The sequence below is a fragment of the Colius striatus genome, chromosome 14 (genome assembly GCF_028858725.1).
Source record: "Colius striatus isolate bColStr4 chromosome 14, bColStr4.1.hap1, whole genome shotgun sequence".
Taxonomy (NCBI): Eukaryota; Metazoa; Chordata; class Aves; order Coliiformes; family Coliidae; genus Colius; species Colius striatus.
This window is the reverse complement of record NC_084772.1, coordinates 11,907,269-11,930,916: the sequence shown is the minus strand read 5'-3', so window position 1 is coordinate 11,930,916 and position 23,648 is coordinate 11,907,269. Positions and strand designations below refer to the sequence as shown.

Genomic DNA, 23,648 nt, shown 5'->3' with positions numbered 1-23,648 from the left:
TTTTCACAAAAAGTGATGTTTTTCCAGTTTCATGTCATGCTCAGAATATCTGGTCTTAAGAGACTTCCCAACATTCTCAATCCCCAAATGATTATGTTTTGAGTCACAGAGGAATTCAGATCATACCTGAAGAATTGTATAAAATGTTACAGGTCTATACCACACTGACTGGAAGTTAAATGAGAAGACACCTCAATATATAGTAGCTTTCTCAAAATATTAGGTCAAATTAATTTCTGCATTGTGTGGCACAGAGCAGTATAACAAGTATTTTACTAGCTCTGTCTTTGGAAAACTTATTTCTTGTTCTGCCACTCAATCAACCACCACAAAAACATTCTGAAAATGCTTGTCACAAACAATAGCATTTGCAAGTTCTTGATACCAAACTCAGATTCATTTGCACTAACAATAAAATACTTGAGAGTGTACCTTCATCTCAGGCTTAAAAAAGACCTTCAGCTCATTCAGTGATTAACTTACACAGGTCTTCCAAGAGTTCCCTCACTTCACACACGGGAGGTGCAACTGGACAGTCCATTCAGAACTGTAGCACTACTCACGTATACTGACCTCAATCAGTACAAATAGTAAAATATTGTCATAAACAAAGAGTGATACCATCCCCAAACTCTTACCTGTTGCACATTTCCATAGATGGAAGCTTCTTCAATGGCTGTTATCACAATGTAAGGATCGTTCATGAACTCCTGTATCAAGTGTGCTATATGTTTACTCCAATGAGTTCCAACAGCAATAATTTGCTGTGAATACTTCCATTCTTCAGCAATAATGGGTTTCTTGTAACAATCTAATATAGTAAAAACCTATCAAGAAAAAGCAGAAGTTAGTTTCTATCCTCTTATCCTATTCCAATGAGTATGTAACAGCAGTAAAAAGTAAACTGTCACAAAAGATGGAAGTCTCAGGAAAAGGATCAGTTCAAATCTGAAAAAAAAAACAACCCAACTAAGCCTAGGCAAAAGCAAATCCAAAGGTCAGAGGCAGACAGCAAATTTGTCAAAAAAAAAAATCCAAGGCCACAAATGGTGTGTGTGCACCATCAAATTACTTCTAAAAAATAAAACTCACTAAGATAGAACTAATACATTCCTATGTACTACTTAAGTGACATGCAGTTCAGCTGTGGAACAACATCAGGATTTTTGGCAAAGCTCTACCACACTTAAAAGCAATAGAGAGCTCCGGCACAGTTCTAAGAGATCTTTCTCAACCTGCCATTAAACTTACCCCTAGCTGCAATCACATAACATTTCTGTAACAATACTTTAGAAGAGCTACAATCAAATTTTTATCAAATAGTTCAAACATTATCAAATGACCGCTTCCCTCTGAAAGAGCACTTTTTTTTCCTATTCAAGACAGATGTTTTTGAGAAACTGAGAACTACCTTTCCCACAATTTTAGTATGTTACAGCCACACTCCATCTCAGTAAGTCCAATAGCACAACAGAAAGAGCAGTCTGAAAACAGTAATAGCCCATTGGATAAAGAAGACATATAAACTAATTTATGACTTGATATTTGCTGCTACAAAGGCACATTTAAGAGCTTCATATACAGCAAATTGGGCAACCTATTTCCACTAAGGAATTTCTCTAGCTTATCACAGCTAGAAGCACAACCCTTTAGTCTTATCACCAATTTTTTAACAGATAATATTAGAAAGGTAATGATTTTTAAAAACATCTGATACATCCTTGTCAACATGGAACTTGATGCTGTTCCTCTTATAAGACTGTGGTCAACTCCTTCTTTTATGTGCAGTATCATTAAGACCCAAGAAAATGCTTCCTAGACTATTTGGTCATTCACTTCTGCCTTTCATTCTACTGTTTAAACAGTGCTGGTAAGAGGAAAAGTGAAGTTTCTTACAGACAGATGATACAAGACCTTAAAGCAGATTAAAGACCCCTACACTGAAACCACTGCTACCAAATGGAAAAAAAAAAAAAAAAGTCAACTACTTTGGAAACCATCCACAGCAAAAGACAACAGCATAATGGAGCAGTAGCTTAGACCAGGACAAGACAGGGCTCACTGATTAAAGAAAAAAACCAAGGTAAAGTCTGATTTGAGTAATTACAACTCCACTTCTCCAATACTTCATTCTGCCAGAAGCATAAAAATGTGGATTTTTTAAACTCAATTTTCTTTTCAACTCTACCACTGGGGTTCAGGAAGGTGTTTTTTTTTCAGTAGGTGACACTTGCTTTCAAGACACTTGTACAATTGAATAGTATTTTACCATCTGAACATGTAAGCTATTTACCTGTTCGGGAGCATCAGAGAACAGCACCTCAACCTCATCAAGAACAAGATGGCAAAGATTGCAAAACAGCATGTGACGTTCAAACAGTCTCAAGAGGCTATATGGTGTAGTCACTATTACTTCACCTACAAGTCAGTAAAAGACAACTGTTAACATTAACTTACATTCCACATGACACAGTAGTTTTATTAAGAAGGTCTCAACTGCATTTCAGATGTATCATCTTGAAGTTATGGGAGGGGTTTTTTTTTGTTGGTTTTGGTGGTAAGGGTTTTTTGTTTAGGTATTCGTGTGTTTGGTTTTTTTGGTTGGGGTTTTTTGGTGGTTTTTTTTTTTAAATAGGGACCATATAACTCCATTTTCTGACTTCCAGTCAACAGTCATTTTTAGTTCACTTCTATTTCTTTACCCCTGTGTGTCTTTAAGATCTGAGTAGGCAAAACTGTTTTTGAAAGGCTGAAAGGTCTTTGTTAATAGGTTTACACAGCAGGATGTCATTTCATTTCCCAACGAGACAATGGTAGAACCAGATAGATAGAAGGTAAATATTTAAATACATATAAGCATAGCCTTTAGAAGTTTGGTTTTAACAACAAAAAAAAAGCCAATATTGTATCTTCAATATCTACACACGTATGTAAAAATACACACCTGTAAAAATAAAACCACTAGTGTAAAACCTGCTTCTATAACAGGAACATCTATGATGAATCTTAATTCAGCATGATTCTCAGCAAATTCCACTAATTTGACTCAAAAAAGTTGTTATGAAACTCACAAAAACACAGATAATTTTAACAGCTTTAATACTATTTACTGTTAAATAGCATTAATGAAGTTTCATGCATCACTAGAGTTACAGCATTTAAGAAACAAAATTACCACTTTATAGGAAAAACTTTATTTTTTACAGTTTTGTGCAATTAAGAGAGTCTACATTGCATTGAAGTGTAATTAAGAAGACAGAAGTATTCTTACATCCTCGGATTTTCACACTTTTAGCTTCTTCTTTTTTCTGCCCAAGTATTAACAACATTGGATGAAGCTGTCTGGAGCATCTCTGGTATGTTTTCAGTAGCTCAAAAACAAGTTGTGCCTTCTTCCATCCAGGACACAAGATAAGTGCTAGTGGCTAGATGTGTATGTACAAAAAAATTACAGTATAGCATTAGACAACTGTTCAGAATCTTAGTAATTGTACTCTTTCAAAATTTAGGGCAAAACTAAAATCTGCAGAACAGGCCTTTAAATGCTTCAAAACAGAAGCTTTTAATACCATACTCTTAAATGCAGAAGGTACAGGCCTGAGGAACCAGGCACCAAGCTGAAAACAAATGCATGTGCAGCAATACACAGTAAAAGGTCCAAAAGTTTCATAGAAGCAGAAACATCTTGTCTTACTTGGAGTTGTATGAGCCAATTTCAGCAGTCCCTTACAACCTCAGTAAGTCTATGTTTCTGTGATCTAATGCATTAGAAGATGAATTACAATATTTTAAAAATCACACCAGACATTTTGACTATGTAATAGCCCCTTAAAAAAAATCAAGCTTCATCAAGTATCAAAGTGATATGACATTAACCACTTGTTAGATATTACTTGATAAATAAGTTATAGACTCCCACATTCATGCAGTCCATCTCTGTTACTCTCTAAGCAGATGGCCTAAATAACCTGGGAAGCATCATGAAGATACTCTGAGATTACATAAAATGTACCCATTCTCAACATGCACTACCTTTCGGATCATTATTTGACATCTGCACCTTAGAACACAAAACCTGTAGTACTCTAATATATACATACTCCACTCTTGTTTCTTGAGGCTTTGTAGCAACTGCTCGACTGCAAAAGTGTAAGAATTGGTGGAATATACAAGAAAGGATTATTTCCCTGATATGAGATGGCAACTACATCACATCCTTGAGCTATTGGTGGCCAACAGTAAGATTCAGAGAAGTTAGGGCCTAAAAATTTTTTCCGAGTAAGTTCCTACAGAAAGAGAAATAAAGAGTTCTACATGAAAATCGTGTACTTGAAACATCAACAAGACAACACAAAGCACTGAGCAGTTTAAAAGCCTTTGATGCACTGCATAATATATTTCCTTAACATACGATAGGAGTTCTTCTGGGATGAGGATTTAAATTCATATATATAATTAAAATCCCATGATTTGTAGCAGTGGTTGATAGATCAGATGGAATTGTAAATTTCTACAGTATCTCTGAAGCATATGAACATATGAACCATGTAATAACCTCCTACACATTCCTCAATCAAAATTAGCTACAATAATATTTAGTATCTGAAAGTTAGGGTATGATACTAGCCTTAAAAATATCAAATGTAATGTATTACATTAGCATTACCCTTTTCAGATCTTCAAAAAGTGGTGCTGTTTCCAGAATTGATGATGGCTTAATATTCTTGCTAAGAAAGACAAAGTTTCTTTCTTCAAGATTTTGAAAACTCTGCAACCACATGAAATAGATGACAAAGGCAATACTTAATAGATGGGTTTGAGCTTACATTCAACTTAAAAACTGGTATTTTGAGAAGAATTAGCCAAAGAAACCGTAAACACAAATGAAGTACAACTCACACATATGTTACACAGAACAGTGGTGAGACTCCTACTGTCCTGACTTGGCCATTGCCTCTGTTTCTTTCTTTTTTTCTTTTTGTCTCTTCCCCTGCATTTTTTTTTCCCCTTCATGTTTTCACAGAGGCACCACCAACTTTGCTGGCTTGCTGAGCTCTGGTCTGGTCTTGTTGCTGATGTGGCTGGACTCAGTCCCTGATGTCCCTCCACAAAGACCACTCTTGTAGCCTCAACACTACCAACACCTTTCACATGAGACACATTTGCAGAGGTTAAATGGAAGTTATATCCTGGAATTACCTGTTGCTCATTTTCAGTTCTATGTGTCTTCAAAGGATCAGAATTTAAGCACTGCTGAAGCCTGAGAAATATACAAATATTAAATCCAATGTAAATGCAAAATGAAAGTGTAACTGATAAATATCACCAATATTTCTAAAATGGAACGAAACAATTCACCTAAAAAATATTTCTGATGTATTACCTATGCCAACAAAACCCCTCAAACATGAAAGAAGAAATCAAAAAGTGCCATTTTGGATGTAAAATTTACTATTAGTTTTTAGGTATCTGAAAATAACCCAAAGGTTTTTTTAACCAAGACAATTGGTGGGCTCCTCAACTTTAAAAGAAAATCAGATTGTACTGCAGGAAAAAGGTTTCTTAAAGTTGCAAAAAAAACTGAGACAATGTATCTTTGCAACAGTTAAAACTTGAATTAAAAACACTCCTCAGGTTTTTTACATATGCATCAAGTGATATGCAGCATAATAAAAGCCTTGCACAAATCAACTCAGTCCTATTTAACTGAAACTTTATAAATCACACTAAGAATAAAATAAGGCAACTGAATATGCTTAGTGTGCAGAAATATGCTTCCTGATCACATCCTTGTTTTCAAGCTACTGTTTAGAAAGAACTGCTATTTTTACTGTGGTCTGGATAAGTATCAGCAGCTTCTAATTGCCTCCTTCCCCAATAGCATGTGCACACATCTTGTCTTACCCTCTGCCCTTTTAGCTGCCTAAGAAGAGTAACTGGAAACATACTACAGCTCCTAATTATCATTTCAAATATGTAACATACTGTACCATACCTGTCTGTGTGAACTGCTGTATTTTCCTTGAAGGACAATCCTGGAATTGTTTTGACAATCTATCAAGAAAAGACAAACACCTTTTTAGCAGTAAAATATTGTTTAAGAGCAACATTTTAGGGGACAAAAATAATAATAATAAAAAAAAATATCACTGAGTACAAAGTGGTTTTCTTACCTAACAGAATTCTCCTCATTAAGAATCAAGCATGCAACAAGAACATCAATCACACAGGAGAATTACTTCATGTTCACATCTCAAACTATAGCTTCTGGCAGCTCTTTTTTTGAAGAATCCGCCCCTGTATACCCCCAACAACTACCAAAAGCTGGCCACACAAAACCACTACACATTTTCACAGAACTAGAGCATATGAGTACAAAAGGAGACACAATCTTTTCAAAGTCCATAGTGGGGTTTTTTGTTTTTTTTTTTTTTAAATTCTCTGCAATCTAAAAAACCAAAAACACCAAAACCACAAACTTGAAGGACAATGTTCTCTTCTAACTGTATCAAGAGTTAGTCCCAGATTTGTTACGTAAAAGAACGACAGGTGACTACAGTATTCCTAATCTGTCTTACAGATACTTAACTAAATTAATTTTGACATTTTAATATAAAATCTAACACTTACAGATGTAGTAGTTTCATTAACATCTATGTTTGAGCTTTGGCATGTCTTTTCAAGAACAGAACCAGATACAGCAAGATCTAGAAAGACAATTTTAAAAAAATGCAGAAACATGTTTGTGATTATCTGAATATATAAAAGACCAGTGTCTTTACAGTCAGTTCTTTTAAACAAGACAACTCACAGAAAACATTCAAGTTACCTCTGTGTAAAAAAATCCCTCTAAACTCAAATCAAACAGTAATGTATCACTGATCAATGCTACAAGTTTTCAACAGTATCTAATGCTTTTCCAGCATATCAACAAATGACTGGTGCAACTCATCCTTTGTCTTATAAAGTACAAAATGCTTTAGAATATTCCTGCATCTGTTGATTTGATTGCTCTTTGTAAAGTCTCATACATAAGCATTGTTTGTTAGGATACCATTTGTTCCACTTGTTGGATTCCAACTGAGACAGTAGTTCAATATATTCAGTTAAAGACACATGATGCACTGCATGAATGACTGCTGCCAAAACACATGGTTCCCACCTGTTTCAGGATTTGTTGATACCTTCTGCTGGAACAGCACTGTCCTCAAATCAAGTGCAGGATTAACAACTTTCATTGGAAGAGAATCAAGATTTAATGATGTCTGGGTCTCCTGATAATCTGCTGAACTCACTGTATTCTCTTCAGCTTGCTCAAAATGAGCAAAGCTGTTTAAGACAAGATCATCATTAACGCATACCTAAAAAAAACAAGTATTTTACTGACCAGAATCAACAAGCAAGTCACTATCACATACTACTTTAGAATTTACTTGAAGCTGTAAACAACAGTAAGACATATGTAGTATGTACAAATGCTTTCTGAAGAGTACTCATTCCAGGACAGGAGAGTTGGTCATATCTTCCTCTGTGTTCTCCAAACAGGTGTTACTTATCAGTTTCATGGTTTTGCCTAAAATTCTGTGCTCAGTTTTCTATGAGCTTTAAAAATTTTTAGAAAAACTATCTTAAGTTTTATGGCCTTTTGATTCAGAGTGCATCCAAATCTGGCAGAAAAAAATAATTTAAACTTAAAAGTTCTTACGGGCTCAGAGATAAGTGACACTTGCCAACTGTGATTCTGAACAGAGAATGTATTCAAATTAATTAGTAATTAAAGTTATTGTCTACAGTGAAGATCACAGCTCTAATGTTAAAAGTCTTGGTAAAATACTCCAAATGGAAGCAGTTTTCAAACAGATTTATTTTTGTCTACTACGCAGCTGCTTAAATCTGACAGTAGCTGCAGCAGATATTTAGCATGAGTTACACACTTTGGTAAGGGCAATTAGCTTTTTTGCTTTCTCCCAACTGTTTGGGAATTCAAATTTATGCAAATATGAACTTGTACTTATTTTTATAACACTATGCAACCGCCTTCTTGAAATATCTTTAAGTATATCACAAAAAAGGACAAGAGTACAGTAAATTCACATAGTTGTTCATTTGAAGTACTTGGGGGACTTCATTTGCTTGTCAATACCTTCCAAGTGGTTCACAAGTTTCAACCTCATAGAATTCATTCCCAAGTTCACAAACAACAGATTTAGAAAATAAATCTAATAAGTTAAATCATTAACTTCTACTGTATATAACAAATTACAAAATTCACTTGCAAATAACACTTTTCAGTCTTAAATTTGTAACAAAGTTATAACTTCCATAGCAAAGTGCACAAAGAGGTTTGCAGAGATAAAAATATCTTACCTTTTCACCTTTTATTGTTACATAAAGGAAAACATCAAATGTGTTATCTTCTACAGCACATACTTTGGCTGTCATCTGGGTTGTTGCTAAACAGAGTTATAAATACAAGAACAAGTAAAAAGATTAAATCCATACAAAATTATCAGTATTTGTCACTTCTACCTTTTGAAAAAGACAAAAATAGGAATCACAATTAGATGTGTATACTATTTCTTTAGAGAAGCTAGTACAACTGTAGCAACTTTTAAATGAAATAAGAAAGTAACAGGGCAATAATAAGGGTCACAAAAATGAAGTTCTCCTTAGTCTTTGAAGGAAAATTGAGAGCCAAAACAGATTAATGACTTCCACACACAAACTAGTCTCAGTTCAACACTAAAAATCTTTGTCAGAGTCTAAAAGATAGGCTAATCTGTAGTACAAATGCATACTTTCTACGCTTGACATTTACTTTTCTTGAAAGAAGTTTATTTGTACATTTGTATAGCTTAGGTTCTACATTCAAGCAAACACAGATGATAAAATCCACTAGTAAAGTGTGAAGCACTGCTTCTGCATACACTAATGATGTGCCAGCAATTAAAAAAAATTATCACTGCTTATGGTACAGTCTGGAAAATGAAATTCAACGTTATTACTGCTTCTAGTAGGAACTTTTGCCTTTACTCGGCATAGTGACACCTAGCGTGGGGAAATAAATACGTAAATCATGAGAAGCATTTCTTACTGGTTACTGTGGGAAGTTGATCAGCCTAAAGACCCTTTATAATTTCCATAAACTCATCTTCTCCTCCCCAAATACAAGTACAGAAAACTCCACATAAAAGGTAAGTAAAAGGATAGGTTTTCAAGTAGAAAAATATAATGCAAGATTAGGACACCTCAGTAAAGAGTTGCTTTTCTAGTAAGACCAAAAGCTGTAAAAAAAAAGACTGGATGACCCACTGAAACTTCAAATATGGGAAAAGACAAGAAGAGATTGAAGAGAAAGCAGTTCTGGACAATAAAATAACTACTGAGAGCTCAATCTATTTTTTAACATGTGTAACAAAGATACTCCTCTTCTGAGCTGATGTTTACATCCTTGTCAAACAATAACTGAAAGGGTAAACTCATAAGCCCGATTGCGACATCTCCAAACAAAACTACAAAAATACATTTCCGATGCTGAATCAAAGATTCAGGCCAAATAGACAGAAAGGCTTCGTTGTTCAAAACAAATGTTACGAGTCCTACGTTATTTAGCCTATCCAAGAGCCAGATACCCTCTAGTCAACTATCAAAATTTATGCAGCATGGAAGGCTGCAGTACTCAAGATGCAGCTCCACAATTATTTTTGCCTTAGTCCACACAGAAACCACTCATGTAGCTTCTTTCTGTATTTTTAACATACAACATTCTTAAATAAAATCAAATATAGAAATACAAGTATTCTCCAATAGTTTATTTTTCCCAAAACAGAAATATCAATTACCATTTTGGCAGGATGTTTTATTTACCTTTGAGAAGGTTTTGAAAATACTGAGTAGCAGCATTATCCCATCTTTTAGCTGGTCTAGGAAAATAAACATAACCAATCATCCTATGTCAACAGAAATTAAAATGGTAACTTTGGAAAAAGCTTTGGATACATGTAAAGAGATTACTTCAAGTCATGAGAAATCTTAAGTGCACCAATTAGACATATCAAAAGATTAAAACAGGTGAATAATAAAACCGGAATCACGAAGGAACAAACATTAATCACTCACTAATCAGTTCTGTTTAAGAACTGCTCTTCTGAAACAGGTTTTGTAACCTGATTTCCTATGTTCTTCTTGAAACACAATCTCTTCTAAAAATAACTGATGGAACAAGACTTCACACTTAGGAAATTTACGATTACATTTATTAAACTCTACTTACACTATTTTTGCAGTACTTCCACAAAAGTTGACATGCAGTGTCACTGGCTTTGTGCGATACAGTCTACATTTTTTTGCTCTATAGGGGATCCGCATGAATGCTTCCAGTGCCACCCGAATGCTTACAAACAAAGCAGAAATAATCTCATTTTACAAAGTAGATTTTATTCTTCAAAAGTCATTGGTCTCATACACATTCTTCCATTATCTGGTGTCTGACAACACAGTTCTTCCAACAGTTTAGCTCCCACTTTGATACATCCTGGAATCATAATTTTTCTCTCCAAGAGAGGTGCTACCAGGAGCAATTAATTTATAGATTTGCTTCAGATACGAACATACTTCCTGTTTACTTGAAGTCTTTCTGATCTTTTGTCATAAAATCTGAAGTATTTTCATGGTATTTAGTCCTCATACTACTACTACATATAGCACCTGGCACCATTTATTCCACTCTACAATAATTACTGCTGTGAGAAATCAGGTATCACTGACACCAGCAAGAAGGAATCCTGATAAATACACTAATGTGCATTTGTACTCACTTTCCTATAAATAACTTATTCTTTGTAAAGCTATCACCAGAGTGTTAATTTACCTTTTAGACTTGATTTCACCAGAGACATTTAACAACCAGAAAAACACCTTGTACAGCAACATTTTAAGATCCGTTTATCTATAATTTTTGTTTAAATCTTTATTTTGCAATTAAAAAAAACCCCACATATTTACTTCTAGTTGAACATATTTTAAACTTGAGGCATTGTCAACCTGTTTTCCAACACATTCAATTTAAAAACATTAACTTGAGATTTATTTTAAAATAAGCTTACTTAATTTTGCAGAATACCGAAAAAAAATGGTAAAGCTTCTTGTACTCAAAGCTGCATACTTTATTTGAGAAACTAACTTTACACGTAGATAAAAACTTAGAATAGTTATTTTGTAAACCATATTTCTCAAGATTTCAGAAACTGCAGGTTTCATAATGGTTTTATTTAGAACTAGGAACCTGTAAAAACTCTTTTTTTTCACAATATGTCAAGACAGACTGACAGCTCCTAGTAAAAAAGCTAGTAAACTGCAGTGGGGAAAAAATTCACAGAACAAGACTTGTTTGCATGCACACTTGCAATGGCCTATCACATGGCTAGAAGTTTCTTGTGGACTCAAGCCACACCTCAATTGAACCAAACCCTTACTACTACCAATCTTAATAAGCCATCAGTAGTATTTGTATGCATCGTCTAACAAAAAACTGTCAAAATAATCCAAACACTTACTTATCTGATTTAACAAAAATATATTTGGCATAATCCACAAGGAAACATTTTGTTTGATAATGACCTGTACAGCATATGATTGACTTAATAACTGCTCTACACCAGCACTTGAGTTCTCCACTGAAAACCACACAAATCTGAAAGAGAAAGAACAAGACAGTAGGTTCTTCTAAATGGAGTGAATTACACTCAGGTTTTTTTATAAGCATGAAGTTTACAGATAGGAAGACACAACTCACACAGATACTATTAGCTGTTTTTATAAATGACAATTTTGTTTTGAAAAAGCATCCGGGATACTTCAGCCCCAAACCAATGCAAAGACTATTTGTATCTACACAACATAACAATGCTTTTACCTGTCCTTCTTTTACCATTACTGGTTTTACTTCATCCACATCTTTGTAAGGTGTGTCATAGAACTGATTCATTTCAGCATTCAGTTTTTTATATTCTATTTCATCGACTGTGTAAGGCTCACATCCTTTCATAGTAACCCAAAAACAACCCGGACTTTCAACCTGGGGCAAGGAGTAGATAACAAAACCAGATAATATTAGACTTAAAAACATCCTATTGTTTTAGCAGAAGCTATCTGAGCAGTAAATCTAAAAATGAAACTTTATCTTTAGTGAGGCCCCTTAAAAAGTACTGGGCCTGGATATTTAGCATACAGAATGTTAACAAGCAAAACATCTTTAAACTTTAAGTCATTAGGTCATTAAATGACTTCTCAGCTTTCAAGTTTCTTTAGCACTGTAATTAATGGCACATATAATCTAAAAGGTATTACTATTATCTAAAAAGTTTGTTAAACCAAACACTATGTAAAGTTCAAAGACATAAGGCTTCCCTATTATTTTCAAGAACTAGGTATGAAAACACAGAACACAAAACAAACCCCATCAACAGGCTTTTCTTCATGCTCAAGAGTCTACAGGACAATTGCTTTCTTTATAATAGAGTCACAGCTTTCTGCTTAGCCTGTGTAAGCAGTTATATCCCCATCTCTCCTCTGATCTGGGTCCCCTGCTCTTAGGGGTTAATCCCAGTAGGCAGTTAAACACCACACAGCTGCTTCCTAACTCTCCTGCAGTGGGATAATTAACAGAACTGGAAGGATTAAAGTGAGAAAACTCCTAGGTTGATAGGTGAAATAGGTAAACACCTTAAGGGGTAAAACAAAAGCTAGGTGTAGAAGCAAAGCAAAATAAGGAATACGTTGTTTCCCATTGGCGGCCAGATGTTTATGCATTTCCTGGAAAACAGGGCTTCATCATATATTAACACTGACTTGGGAATGTCTCCAGTTACTGAATTTGGCTTCCCCTTTTCTCCTCCTTCCCCACAGGTTTTATTGCCGAGAAAAACATCCTACAGTATGGAATTTCCCTTGAGCAATTGGGGTTAGCTATCCTAGCTATATTCTGGGAAAATGATTTTTCCTTGATGTCTTGGGGAATTCAGTAGGATCTAGGTCTATACTACACTGTATTTAAGATTACGTTACACAGCTTCCATTTTAGATTTTAACTGCATCCCTATTGACCACTTTTGAGTTTAAACAAGTACAAACACCTCTAACACATAAAAATAAACGACAGAACATATATAATGTATATGACCATTCCTGTTGAATGGAAATACAGAGGCATCACCTTATTTATAAATCCAACATCCAGAAAGTTGCATTGAAATAAACAAACTGCAATCCTTTAGACTTAAAAAAACCAGCATACCTCTAATAACAAGACTTCCATGTTTCCCAGCTAGAGTCTTCCTCAACACTACTATAAAAGAACAAACATTTGATTAACAATTTCAAAATTGTTATTTGTTTTGAAGTATACCTAAAAAGGCTACACCTACAGCAAGTCTATAGATTTTTGCTATTTGTCTCAGCAGTATTAAGTCTATGCAAGTGATATAAACCTATTGAGATATCCAAATCAGCTCCCTTAAAGAGACATTATGTTTAGCCCAATTCAGATTTACCATCCATGCTTATTTCTATGCAACCTGTTATCCTCAACTTACTTGCACTATATAGCTACTTATATTCAAAATTGGCTGATTAAAGAGAAATGCTACTGTAATTCATCTCTATGGCCAAATGGATAAAAACATCACAAGGAAATGCTTACATCATAAAAAATCCCAACTCAAAGCTAAGACAACAGAAGAATCCCGACCTTAAGAAACAATTTAAACAGATTTTTACCAGCGTTTCACACAATATTCATCTGCAATGGTAAATATCAACCCTAGGAACTACAGCAAAATAATATAAGCTACCTATTGACTAAAGTAATGTGAATTTCATCTTTGCACAAACCAGCATACCTTGGTATCTTCACTGCAGTGTTTAGCTTACCACAGAAAAGAATTCACACAGGAAGCAAGTACCTAGTAAAATGTTTTAATAGGGATAAGACATGGGGCTGCCTTTTACTTTCAAGGCTAGTGTTGAAAAAGTCAATGCTAAATAAGAAGTAACACAGGTAGCGGTTATAACTAGCAACATGCTTTGCTGAGAGACAGTGCTAATATTCCCAGTCTGACACTAGAATGAAACCACTGAAACTACTTTAGAAGCTTTATCTAATATCACATGACACAAGCATACTATCCAGGTTACAGGTAAGTCTCCAACACTGCACTATCATGTACTATGATGTCAGATACATAATACTGCCCTAGACACTTCGAAAAGTATACACTTGTATTTCAGGAATAACACTTAACAGGCATAAATAAGCTTCTCCAAGATCTCAGCTTAAGAAATGCACAACAAGTAATGAACCATCCAAGTATCAAGGATGAAGCAAATCCACTAAAAAAGGCTACCTCTCCTAATTTATTCCCAATAACAACATACCCACTTCGTAATTAAGAATCGAATGACAAGACAAACATTTACTCCAATCCCACACTCAATAATGAGGGTATTCATCTTGTAAAGATACAAGAGCTCACTACACTCCTCAACCATTAACTCCTCTTCCGAAGAAAACATAATCTCAGAAAACAAAAGAATGCTTCTCCAGCAAAAAAAGTCTGATACAAATGCTCTTAGAAAAAACAACCAACTCGCTATCACGGCTTCTTCTTCTTCTTCTAATCAGTCTTATTCTGCCTAAAACCCTCACACCTAATAACTACAACACAAGGAAAGAACAAAAAAAATGACGCACTGTTAAGAAACAACATCCTTTCTCTCCCCCTCACAGCTTACTTCATATTCTACTCTAGTTTGATGCTTTCTCACAAAAATACCCCACCCATACACCTTAGTCACCACTCTAACCTGTAAACAAACACATCCTCACCTGCTCAACCTCCCCGCTCTTCTCTCTAGAAGCTTCCAGAAAGCGCGGGATCTACCAAACACCCTCAGGGCCCGCGTGCAGCGCTGTGTCATGCGCGTGCGCACGTACGCCGCACGCTACCGTCTGGCGGCGCGTGGCAGCAGGGCTCGGCCCCGCTGAGGGTTGCGCAGGTGGCGGACGGAGCTGAGGGAATGGCGGGCGGAGCTGAGGGAATGGCGGACGGAGCTGAGGGAATGGCGGGCGGAGCTGAGGGAATGGCGGGCGGAGCTGAGGGAATGGCGGACGGAGCTGAGGGAATGGCGGGCGGAGCTTGAGGAAGCAGCGGGCTGAGGGATCGTAATGGCATATTCTAAACAATTTAAACGCATTGTTGTGGTAAGTGAGCCTTAAGCGAGGCTTGCCGTTTGGCCGCGCTTCTACGCGGGGCTTGGAAGAGCACCATTTGTGCAGTTCTGCTGACGCCTCAGGCTGAGGCGGGAAGGGTGGGAGGAGGCCGCGGGTGCAGCAGCGGGCGGTGCGGCCCCTGTGGCGGAGTGTTCCCGAGGCAGCGGGGTGAGGCGCCGGCGCCGGCTTTCCTAGAGGCCACAGGAGCGGGAGAGTGCTGTTGAAAGGTATGTAAAGTTTGGTAGATGGGATGAAAGAGTACCTGGCACTTGTGAATTGTAGTTCATCTGTGCTACTGAAATATATACGTATCTCCACAGAAAGTAGCTATCATAACTGTCCCATAGTACTTAGGCCTTAAAGAAAATGTTCGCTCTCATATCTTAAGCACCTCTTTAAAAAAAAAAATAGTATGTACTACTCTTTCTCTTGATGTTTAAAAAAAAGAACCCAAAAAACTGTTTCAGAATGGATTTAGTTTTGCACAAGGCTCCATAGGCAAAGTGCCAGCCCAAGAGGAAGGGATGAACTGTGCACCTGGGAAGTGAAGGGCACCTCTTTGGGCTGAAGCTCATATTCAGAGTGGCTCAGTATTTTGAACTACAGCTTTTGTCATCAATACTTTAAACATAACGTATTTATATGTGTTCTAAGCCATTTATGCTTGTATTTAATGATTGTCAGAACTTTCCATGTTAAAGTCCCATTTTTGTTGGGTTGTTTTTTTTTTTTTTTGGTCGTTCAGCCTTAAAGCTCCCCCTACTGGACCATTTCACTTTTGTTGGTGGAAAAATAGGAGACAGTCAAAGACAAGAGGCAGACTGCTTAAGATACAGGTTTAGTATTGAAGTAACTGTTTTTGGCACACAGCAAAAGTTACAGGAGAACTGAAGGACATAATGTACAGACACATGCAGGTGTTTAAAAACTTTTGCAAGAATTTAACCTGTATTTATGTTGCTGAATTATTTGTTTCCTAAAAATATTTTCTCATAATAGCTACTTTCCATGACAAATGTAAACTAGTACAACAACCATAAGGCACAGTACAGTTATAAAGTCATCATGAAGCTCTATAAAGTTGCTCTCAGCAACTATAAAAGATTATATTGCAAAATTAAAGCAGATTACAAAATTTTGTGTAGATGAAAAATTGGGCATGAGCTGGCACTGGGCACTTGCAGCCCAGAAAGCTAACTGTATCCTAGGCTGCATAAGAAGCAGCATAGCCAACAGGTTGATGGAGGTGATTCTCCCCATGTACTCATGTGAGACCTCACCTGGAGTACTGCACCCAGCTCTGGAGTCCCTAGTACAAGGAAGTGTAGTGGGTCTGGGACTTGCTTGCGTGGGTCTAGAGGAGAACCACAAAAGTGTTGTAAGGGCTAGAGCACCTCTCCTATTAGGGAAGGCCGAGAGTTGGGGATGTTTGGACTGGAGATCTTGTTGTTGTCTTTCAGTACTTCAACTAGGGCTTATAAGAAAGGAGAAGAGAGGCTCTTTACCAGGGCCCCTAGTGACTGCATAAGAGATTATAGTTTTAAACAGAAGGAGTACATTTAGGTTGGGTATATGGAAGAAATTTTTTACTCTAAGGGTGGAGGGGATACTGGAACAGGTAGCCCCATGAAATTGTAGATGAATCATCACTGGGAAGCATTCACAATCAGGTTGAATGAGCCTTTGAGCAACCAAATTTAGTGAGAGATGTCCCTGCCCGTGGCAGGGGGGTTGGTTTAGATCTTTAAAAGGTCCCTTCCCACACAAACCATTCTATGATTTTACTAACATGGATAGGGTATATTTTTAAGTCTCTGTCTGCAGGAACAGAATGGAGTAATTTACCATTGTTGCTACACCACAATGATAGAATACTTCTGCAAGTCTTTCTCTATCCCCCTTCTCTGGGCTGACAGAATGACCTTAACTTGCCGCATTACTATCCACCAGCTTAAAATAAGGAATCTTGGTTCTATGTTGAAGATGAGAGCCCAACCAACACAACACAACATCTTTACCAATGCTGTATCTTGTTAGATTTATGTGTCTTCTCACTATAACTTGTAAAACAGCCTAGCAATTACTCAGATGACTTTTTTTTGCCCATTGTGAATAAATATCTGAACCATTTTGAAGTCAAGCTATTTGTTACTATAGATGCTACTCATAGGATCATAAAGTGTGCCTTTCTGTCTTGTCTTCCTTATTATTGCAATGGCCAGTGTTAATCTCAAAGCTAAAAATGATGCAAGATGGCAATATTGGGTACTTTATTTGCTTCCTTTACTCTCCATTTTAATTTTCCTGTTGTCTTCATGTTCAGAAGAGATAGCCAGGATGTTCTGAAGTAGATACTATACAATATACAGTATACACAATATGCTGATTAATGCAATTGATGTTTAGAAGAGACATGAAGAACAGCTAGAGCATGTTCAGAGAGAAGAGAAAGATCCATGTTTTTTCCAGCCCAAATGAATGCTACAAACCAATTGAATATCATAAAAATATTGCAGAATATTTTAATTGAAATACTGAACAAAAGCCGAAACAAGGCTTTTTGAACAACTTCTGAACTCAACATTCATTGTTCTTTCAGAGAAAGAACGTATGTCACTGCTCCATTTACTTATTGCACAAAAAAAAAGACCAAACAAACAAAAATCCAAAACTAAACCACAAAACAAGTGACAGTTATTCCTCTGAAGTTCTTCAGTTATATTTAATAAAGTAGCTGAGAAGCAAAATGTGGGATGTTGAAATATAGAAGTTTTTTTTTCCAAGATAGTACATTCTACATAGTTGTTGGTATCTTTTCACAACTAAAGAATTAATTTTTCCATGTTTTAAATTAATAAAAACTTGAAGATAAAAAGTATTATGAATTAAAAGAATGTCGAGAATGCACTCTGAAAGATGACTTAGTCTAATTTATCTCTACATTTGAAAGTTGTAAAGTTCTGAATAGATTACCATCAGTAGAAAGAATTTAGGTATATCAAATATAAACATTAACTTTATAATTTCTAAAAAAGGCATTTTATCTCTTAAATGTCTACATACATATATACACCAATTTTACCCAAAATGAAAGAAAATAGACTGGGGGATGGCAACAGATACGGAAAGGGAGATTTAATTCATTCTTAGGCACACACTGCAGTTTTCTATGGCAAAGATAAAAAGAATTCAAAAGAATCACAGAAAGCCTACTTTTTCTGAACATAATATTTCCTTAACTTTTCAGTGAGAAAAGGACCTGTGTGACCGAGTGGACTGGTGTTGCAGCATATTCTGCTATTAGTATGTAAGTAGAATAAGTTGGTAATGGCTCAGTATAATTACCATCAAACCATGTTCAAGTTGATCAACAATTAAGTTGATGGTTACGTTGATTTTTTTCAGTAGCCTCTAAGCATTGTAACTAGCACAACTGTGCTGCTTCAAAGACTAAAAGGATAAAAGCACACATACACAAAATACTTTGGAGGGACAAAGGAATATTTTCCTGTTTGGCAATGGCTAGAAAGGATCAGAACCACAGTGAATATGTACTTAATTTGAAATATTCTAGTTTAAATCAAACATATTATAACTTGCTATTGTAATTTGAACAATCAGAGTTTATCATTAATGGATTCACATGTTTATATTTTGCTTGAATATTAACATAGACAGCAAGATTGTTGACATTTTTTATTACTATTCTGTGAAACACGCTACCCTCTTTCATAAGTTCTTCAACCTTCTTATCTGTTGACATGATTATTTTCTTTTCTCCTGTGTAATCTGGATCTTCTGGATATAACTCATCTCCTGGAGGCAGAAATAAGTTTCAGTTACACATTGCCTAACTTATTTTTCAGCGTTTTCGTTGAGTGTCACTAGCAATTTAAAAATATTTAATCAGGACATGAGTCACAGGGGGAATGTTTTTCTCCATACAAGAGTAAATTGCCTCTAAACATCTTCATTTAGGGATACAGCCCTAAATTTCTGAAATAGGTCAGTGACACTGCAGTGCATATCTGAGGTGTTGATTTGAATGCTCTAGTGCTTCTGATTATACTAATAATGCTATAAAATCATAGCCTGGTCAGACAGGAGTTTCTACAAGAAGTGAAAAACAAACCAAATAATTTTCCAAGTGTATAATATAGGCAACAGCAGGACTAAGAAACTGTTCTATTTTGATGAATAAAATGTTTTGCCATATAAATGCATATTACTTTAGTTCAAGAATAGTAATATACCATAAACACAGAAATCTTAGAGGTCCATTGTGATAAAAAAGCATAATGAAAAGCAAACTAAAGAAGCAGAAAATAAATAGCCCATGCAGCTTTTCTTAAGGCAAAATGTACATGACTGTGAAATGAGACTTAAGTAGGAGAAAGGGCAGAAGGAAAATGAGTTAGTATATCTCTTTCGATGGCTGCTGTGTCACTACAATTGTCAAAATGGATACTGCAGCTGTGCTTAAAGAAAAATGGGTAACTGAAGTAAATGAGAATTAGCAGTGAAAAAGAATAAACAGGAGTTCTAATACAGCCTTCAGACTAAAAGTTGAAATATTAGAATTTCTTCATAAACATCAATGGCAACCATGAGACAATTGAGATTTTAAGTACAGAAATAACTGCGCTGATTCAGTAGCTTGCCTCTGACAGTAGCTGTTATCACTGTATTGAAGAAGGAAGCTAAACAGTAGAAAAAATGCACTAATGTGATTTGAAAGAATATTTTCCTTAAAATTATAGATGATACGTCATGTGGCTTGAGCACATAGCAATTCCCAAGCTTTTATATATTCAAAAGAACCTTAATCTGTTTTCTTACCTGGCAATAGCTGAATGTAGCCATCTGAAGCAGTTAACATCACAGGCAGCCAACATTCACACCCCTCCAGAGCTCGATCAGAGCTGAACTTATGTAACTCAAAGAGTGAAGGGAAGTTGCACAGCCTGCACAATTCATAGAACTGAGGTGGAGCGATCCATATTTCTTGAGATTTAAAGCGTTCAATGGCTTCTGAAGGTGATGACCACTGTAAAATGAAAACAAGCTTTGAAATAATAGTTTAATCAGCAGAAAGTATCAGCAATTTTAAAAGCCATTAGCAAGGAAGTCTTTCTTGCAAGAGTCCATATTTTCTGAATGCAGACAAAAAAATTATTTTGGTATAGTTTATACATATTTTTAAACTGAAAAACTTAAGCAATCTATAATAATTACTCTTTTTTGTTACAAAAATAAGGTTTTTGTTTACACATAGACATGACAAGTTTGTAAACTGAGACTTGTTTTAGGAGCCTGCCTAAAAGTCTACTGAAACCAACAGAAAAAAATTCTATGTGAACTTGGTTACCAGAGTTGCTACTGATGCTTCAAAAATTAAAAGTGCCTCTAAGCATTTTCTTTCTATACACATTATTTTCAGAGCACTTCATATGCTATTCATGCTTAAACATTCTGTGGTTCTGTGTGTTTAAACTATTGGTAATCTTCATCTCACATAGTAAATTTGATAATAAATGTGTGCATAAGTATTTACAGTAGACTTTTGCTGTTATTAACAAAATTATAACAAACATTAATTCTTTTGAAGATAAAATCTCGGGTACTTTTTAATTTCTGTAGCAGTATCTGTTAAAAAATTAAATATAGAACTATCAGTAATACCACTACTGTTTGGTAAGCTTTTACAGAACTGTCTGGTTAATCCTAACTTGCTTTCAAACTTTCTAGATTTCTAGAAAGACCGAATACCCTAATGCACCTTAACTCGTCTGTCTTTTAAGAAAATTTTTAATGAAGTTTATTTTCTCTTACATCCTATAATTAAAAGTAGTAAAAATAAATATAGCTCAAAAAATTGTTTTAATTGTTAACTGTCTTAACAATTTTGTATGTTACTTGAACTTCATTACAAGTAACTACAAAAGGCAAAAATGCCTAGCAGCTCCTGCTGCCTGTTCCATACCACATGGTGCTCTCCAAGCATATCCAATGTTAAGGATACAATGACACTTCTCCATGGGTACTGCATGAATGAATGTGTTGTCCACCTCGAAAGTACAGTAATTTAAAGGTGAAAATGATTTGATGTGACACATGCTCTGCATAAAACTTGAATGTAATGGGACCTTCAAGAACGATCCTCTTCTACTACCAGTTACTGCTGCACAGTAGCTTGAAGGGGGCAGTGGCTGTTACTGATTGGAAGGAGGGATTAAAAGGGAGAGGATTACCGCGAAGATGAAAACTCCATTCCATTTTCTCGCCTTGTCTGCTCGGCTAGAGCGCTAGACCTTTGACTATCTAATTTGTACTTCATATGGGCCAGAGGCTCGGCGGTGTCGGGGGCCGGGAGGAGGAGGACTGTCAGGGGCAGAGGGGCGCTCCCTCGTGCTCGTTGCCGCCGGAACGCTGGCACGGCCGGACCGTGCGGAGAGGGTGCCAGCCCTGCGGCGCGGCTGTAGGCGCGCTTACCAGGAAGGCTGTCACCTCTTGGTTGTCCTGCGAGGTGTGGGGTGGCCGCTCCTCCATGCAGCACAGGAAGAAAGCTGTGTCATAGCGCCGGCCGCCGCGGCCAGCCCTGCCCACGGGGGTCAGCCAGTTGCTCCACTCCTGCAGCGCCCATATATTGGGGACGCAACCCAGGTGACGGCACAGCTGCAAGAAGCAGGCCGGGTCCTCTTGCACCCGCCTCCGCCACTCGCTCAGCTCCGCAGCGGGGGGCAGGCGCTCCGCTGGCAGCGGCGGGGCCGGTCCGCTGCCCGCTGCTGGTCCGCGCCCCGGCGCCAGCAGCAGGATTCCCGCCTCCTCGAAGGTTTCCCTGATAGCGCAGATGCGGAAGGCGACTTCCCCCGGCACCGGCGAGCCCAGCCGCTCCCGGTCAGTGGCGAAGAGCGGGGCCCGGCTACAGCCGAGAGGCGGTGGCCTTACGAGGCCCAGCCCGCAGTAAGGCGAGGCGGGCAGCAGCCCCAGCCACTCCGCGGAGAAATCCGCCGCTTCTACCAGACCCCCCGGGAAGACGTGGGCGCTGGGCATGAAGCCACTGCGGGAGCTCCGCTGCAGCAGCAGCAGCTCGTAGTCAAAGGGGCCTGGCGGGGAGCGCGGCAGCCGCGCCGGCGTGCCCGCTGCAAGTAGCAGCGTAGCCGCTTCTCTCCAGTGCCGCAACCGCGAATTCATCTTGAGGGGTGGAGGAGGCGGCGGCCGTGGCCGTGGCCGCGGTCGTGCCGCGGTTCGCACGGCCGCCACCGCCGCCTGGGCTCCCGGAGGAGACACTGCAACCGAGGCAGGCGGGAAACCTTTACCAGGTGACAGCTTGGCCCGCCCAGAGGTGCCAGGGTGGAGGCCTATCAGAAACAGACAGTATTGCCTCGGTCCCGATCAGCCTTAAGCCGATAAGTAGTGTCCTCAAAGGGCAAGGACTTAAGGAAAGACTTAAGGTTTAGAGGCACAGGCCGAACGGCTGAGAGAAACTAGGAGATGTCTTTCAATTTATTTGAAAAACTGTGCACTTCCTGAGGTTTCATAGCACTGAGTGGATTTATAGCATGACAATATGTAAATAAATGTTGAATAGCTACCTAGGACCCTGAAGTCTTATGAGTACTGCTGGAGGAACTGCAATGACAGCCCCAGGAATCAGCACAGGGTCAGGAATCAAGGGCTCTGATTTGTAATCATAATACTGCTGCTGACCTGCCAGCTGGCCTCTGAGAAATCTCCTTATCTCAATTCCACATCAAAGCATGTTGATAACAAAAATCATTTTAGTTCCTTAATTAAACAAATCATGGTCAAGTTGTTTGAATTTGTTCTAAGAGACTTCAAAGGAGAGGGGTGTGCAGTTTTGGTTTGGTTTTGTTTTTTTTTTTTTTTTTAATTACAGAGCTCTTCTGTTTTGAAGCTTTTGAGTACCGTGTTATCTAAAAAAATAAGATATATTCAGGTAAGATAGCAAAATCTTGAAAAAATTCTTTGAACAGACATTGTGCTTGAGGAAACATTTTATTATCTTAACATTTGGTTTGGATCCCCCAATTTAATAATAGATTGTTATTTTGAATTTGTAAGGAGTTTAAGGAGAAGAAAGCTGATGACACAAGTTGAGAGATTTAGTAAGAATGTTATTTTTATGTAATGTGGAGAATCCTGCTCTTACTGATAATCCTTCTCTTGATAGATCCCATTTGGCAAATACCCACATACTGGCACATGTCTCTAACAACTTCTCCATTATAATTTCTATTTGACTATGTACCTAATGCCTGTGAGATGTGGCTCACCCTAACTGAAATGATGTTTATAGGCACTTAAATCAATGAGGTGCTGGAATATGTCAGTTGACAAAATAAAAAATTCAGTCCAG

The 23,648-nt window shown here is 37.3% G+C and overlaps 2 protein-coding genes across 7 annotated transcripts in view; both read right to left on the bottom strand.

Annotated features, from left to right (window-relative positions):
• TDRD12 (tudor domain containing 12) overlaps positions 1-15,053 on the bottom strand; it is a 28,748-nt gene extending 13,695 nt beyond the window's left edge. For 3 of the 6 annotated variants that reach the window (XM_062007629.1, XM_062007633.1, XM_062007632.1), the window contains exons 1-16: positions 14,885-15,053; positions 13,295-13,345; positions 11,915-12,076; positions 11,556-11,692; positions 10,274-10,393; positions 9,868-9,923; positions 8,368-8,453; positions 7,163-7,361; positions 6,631-6,707; positions 5,996-6,054; positions 5,200-5,260; positions 4,667-4,768; positions 4,101-4,286; positions 3,272-3,425; positions 2,294-2,418; positions 639-827 (exon numbers count right to left, since the gene is read on the bottom strand). In XM_062007629.1, the coding sequence (XP_061863613.1) occupies positions 639-827; positions 2,294-2,418; positions 3,272-3,425; positions 4,101-4,286; positions 4,667-4,768; positions 5,200-5,260; positions 5,996-6,054; positions 6,631-6,707; positions 7,163-7,361; positions 8,368-8,453; positions 9,868-9,923; positions 10,274-10,393; positions 11,556-11,692; positions 11,915-12,076; positions 13,295-13,315 (1,734 nt within the window). In that variant the 5' untranslated portion in view covers positions 13,316-13,345; positions 14,885-15,053. Of the gene's footprint in view, positions 1-638; positions 828-2,293; positions 2,419-3,271; positions 3,426-4,100; positions 4,287-4,666; positions 4,769-5,199; positions 5,261-5,995; positions 6,055-6,630; positions 6,708-7,162; positions 7,362-8,367; positions 8,454-9,867; positions 9,924-10,273; positions 10,394-11,555; positions 11,693-11,914; positions 12,077-13,294; positions 13,346-13,898; positions 13,949-14,884 lie in introns of those variants that run through there. The other 3 variants (XM_062007630.1, XM_062007631.1, XM_062007634.1) reach the window with 3 other exon arrangements.
• A 3,214-nt stretch (positions 15,054-18,267) lies between these two features.
• Positions 18,268-22,471, bottom strand: NUDT19 (nudix hydrolase 19). The gene is made up of 3 exons (XM_062007635.1): positions 21,761-22,471; positions 20,108-20,315; positions 18,268-19,084 (listed from the first exon to the last, which is right to left on the bottom strand). Exons 1-3 carry the CDS (start codon positions 22,460-22,462, stop codon positions 18,858-18,860), a joined length of 1,137 nt encoding a protein of 378 aa, XP_061863619.1. The 5' UTR covers positions 22,463-22,471; the 3' UTR covers positions 18,268-18,857.
• Between the last annotated feature and the right edge of the window lie 1,177 nt (positions 22,472-23,648).

What these genes read in the sequence shown, in the direction of transcription:
- NUDT19 (XM_062007635.1), bottom strand. Translation starts at nt 22,462, where the DNA reads ATGAATTCGCGGTTGCGGCACTGGAGAGAAGCGGCTACGCTGCTACTT. An exon ending in AAGAGGTGACAGCCTTCCTG is followed by an intron (nt 20,316 to 21,760) that starts GTAAGCGCGCCT and finishes TTCATTTTACAG; the next exon opens with TGGTCATCACCTTCAGAAGC. An exon ending in CTACATTCAGCTATTGCCAG is followed by an intron (nt 19,085 to 20,107) that starts GTAAGAAAACAG and finishes TTCTGCCTCCAG; the next exon opens with GAGATGAGTTATATCCAGAA.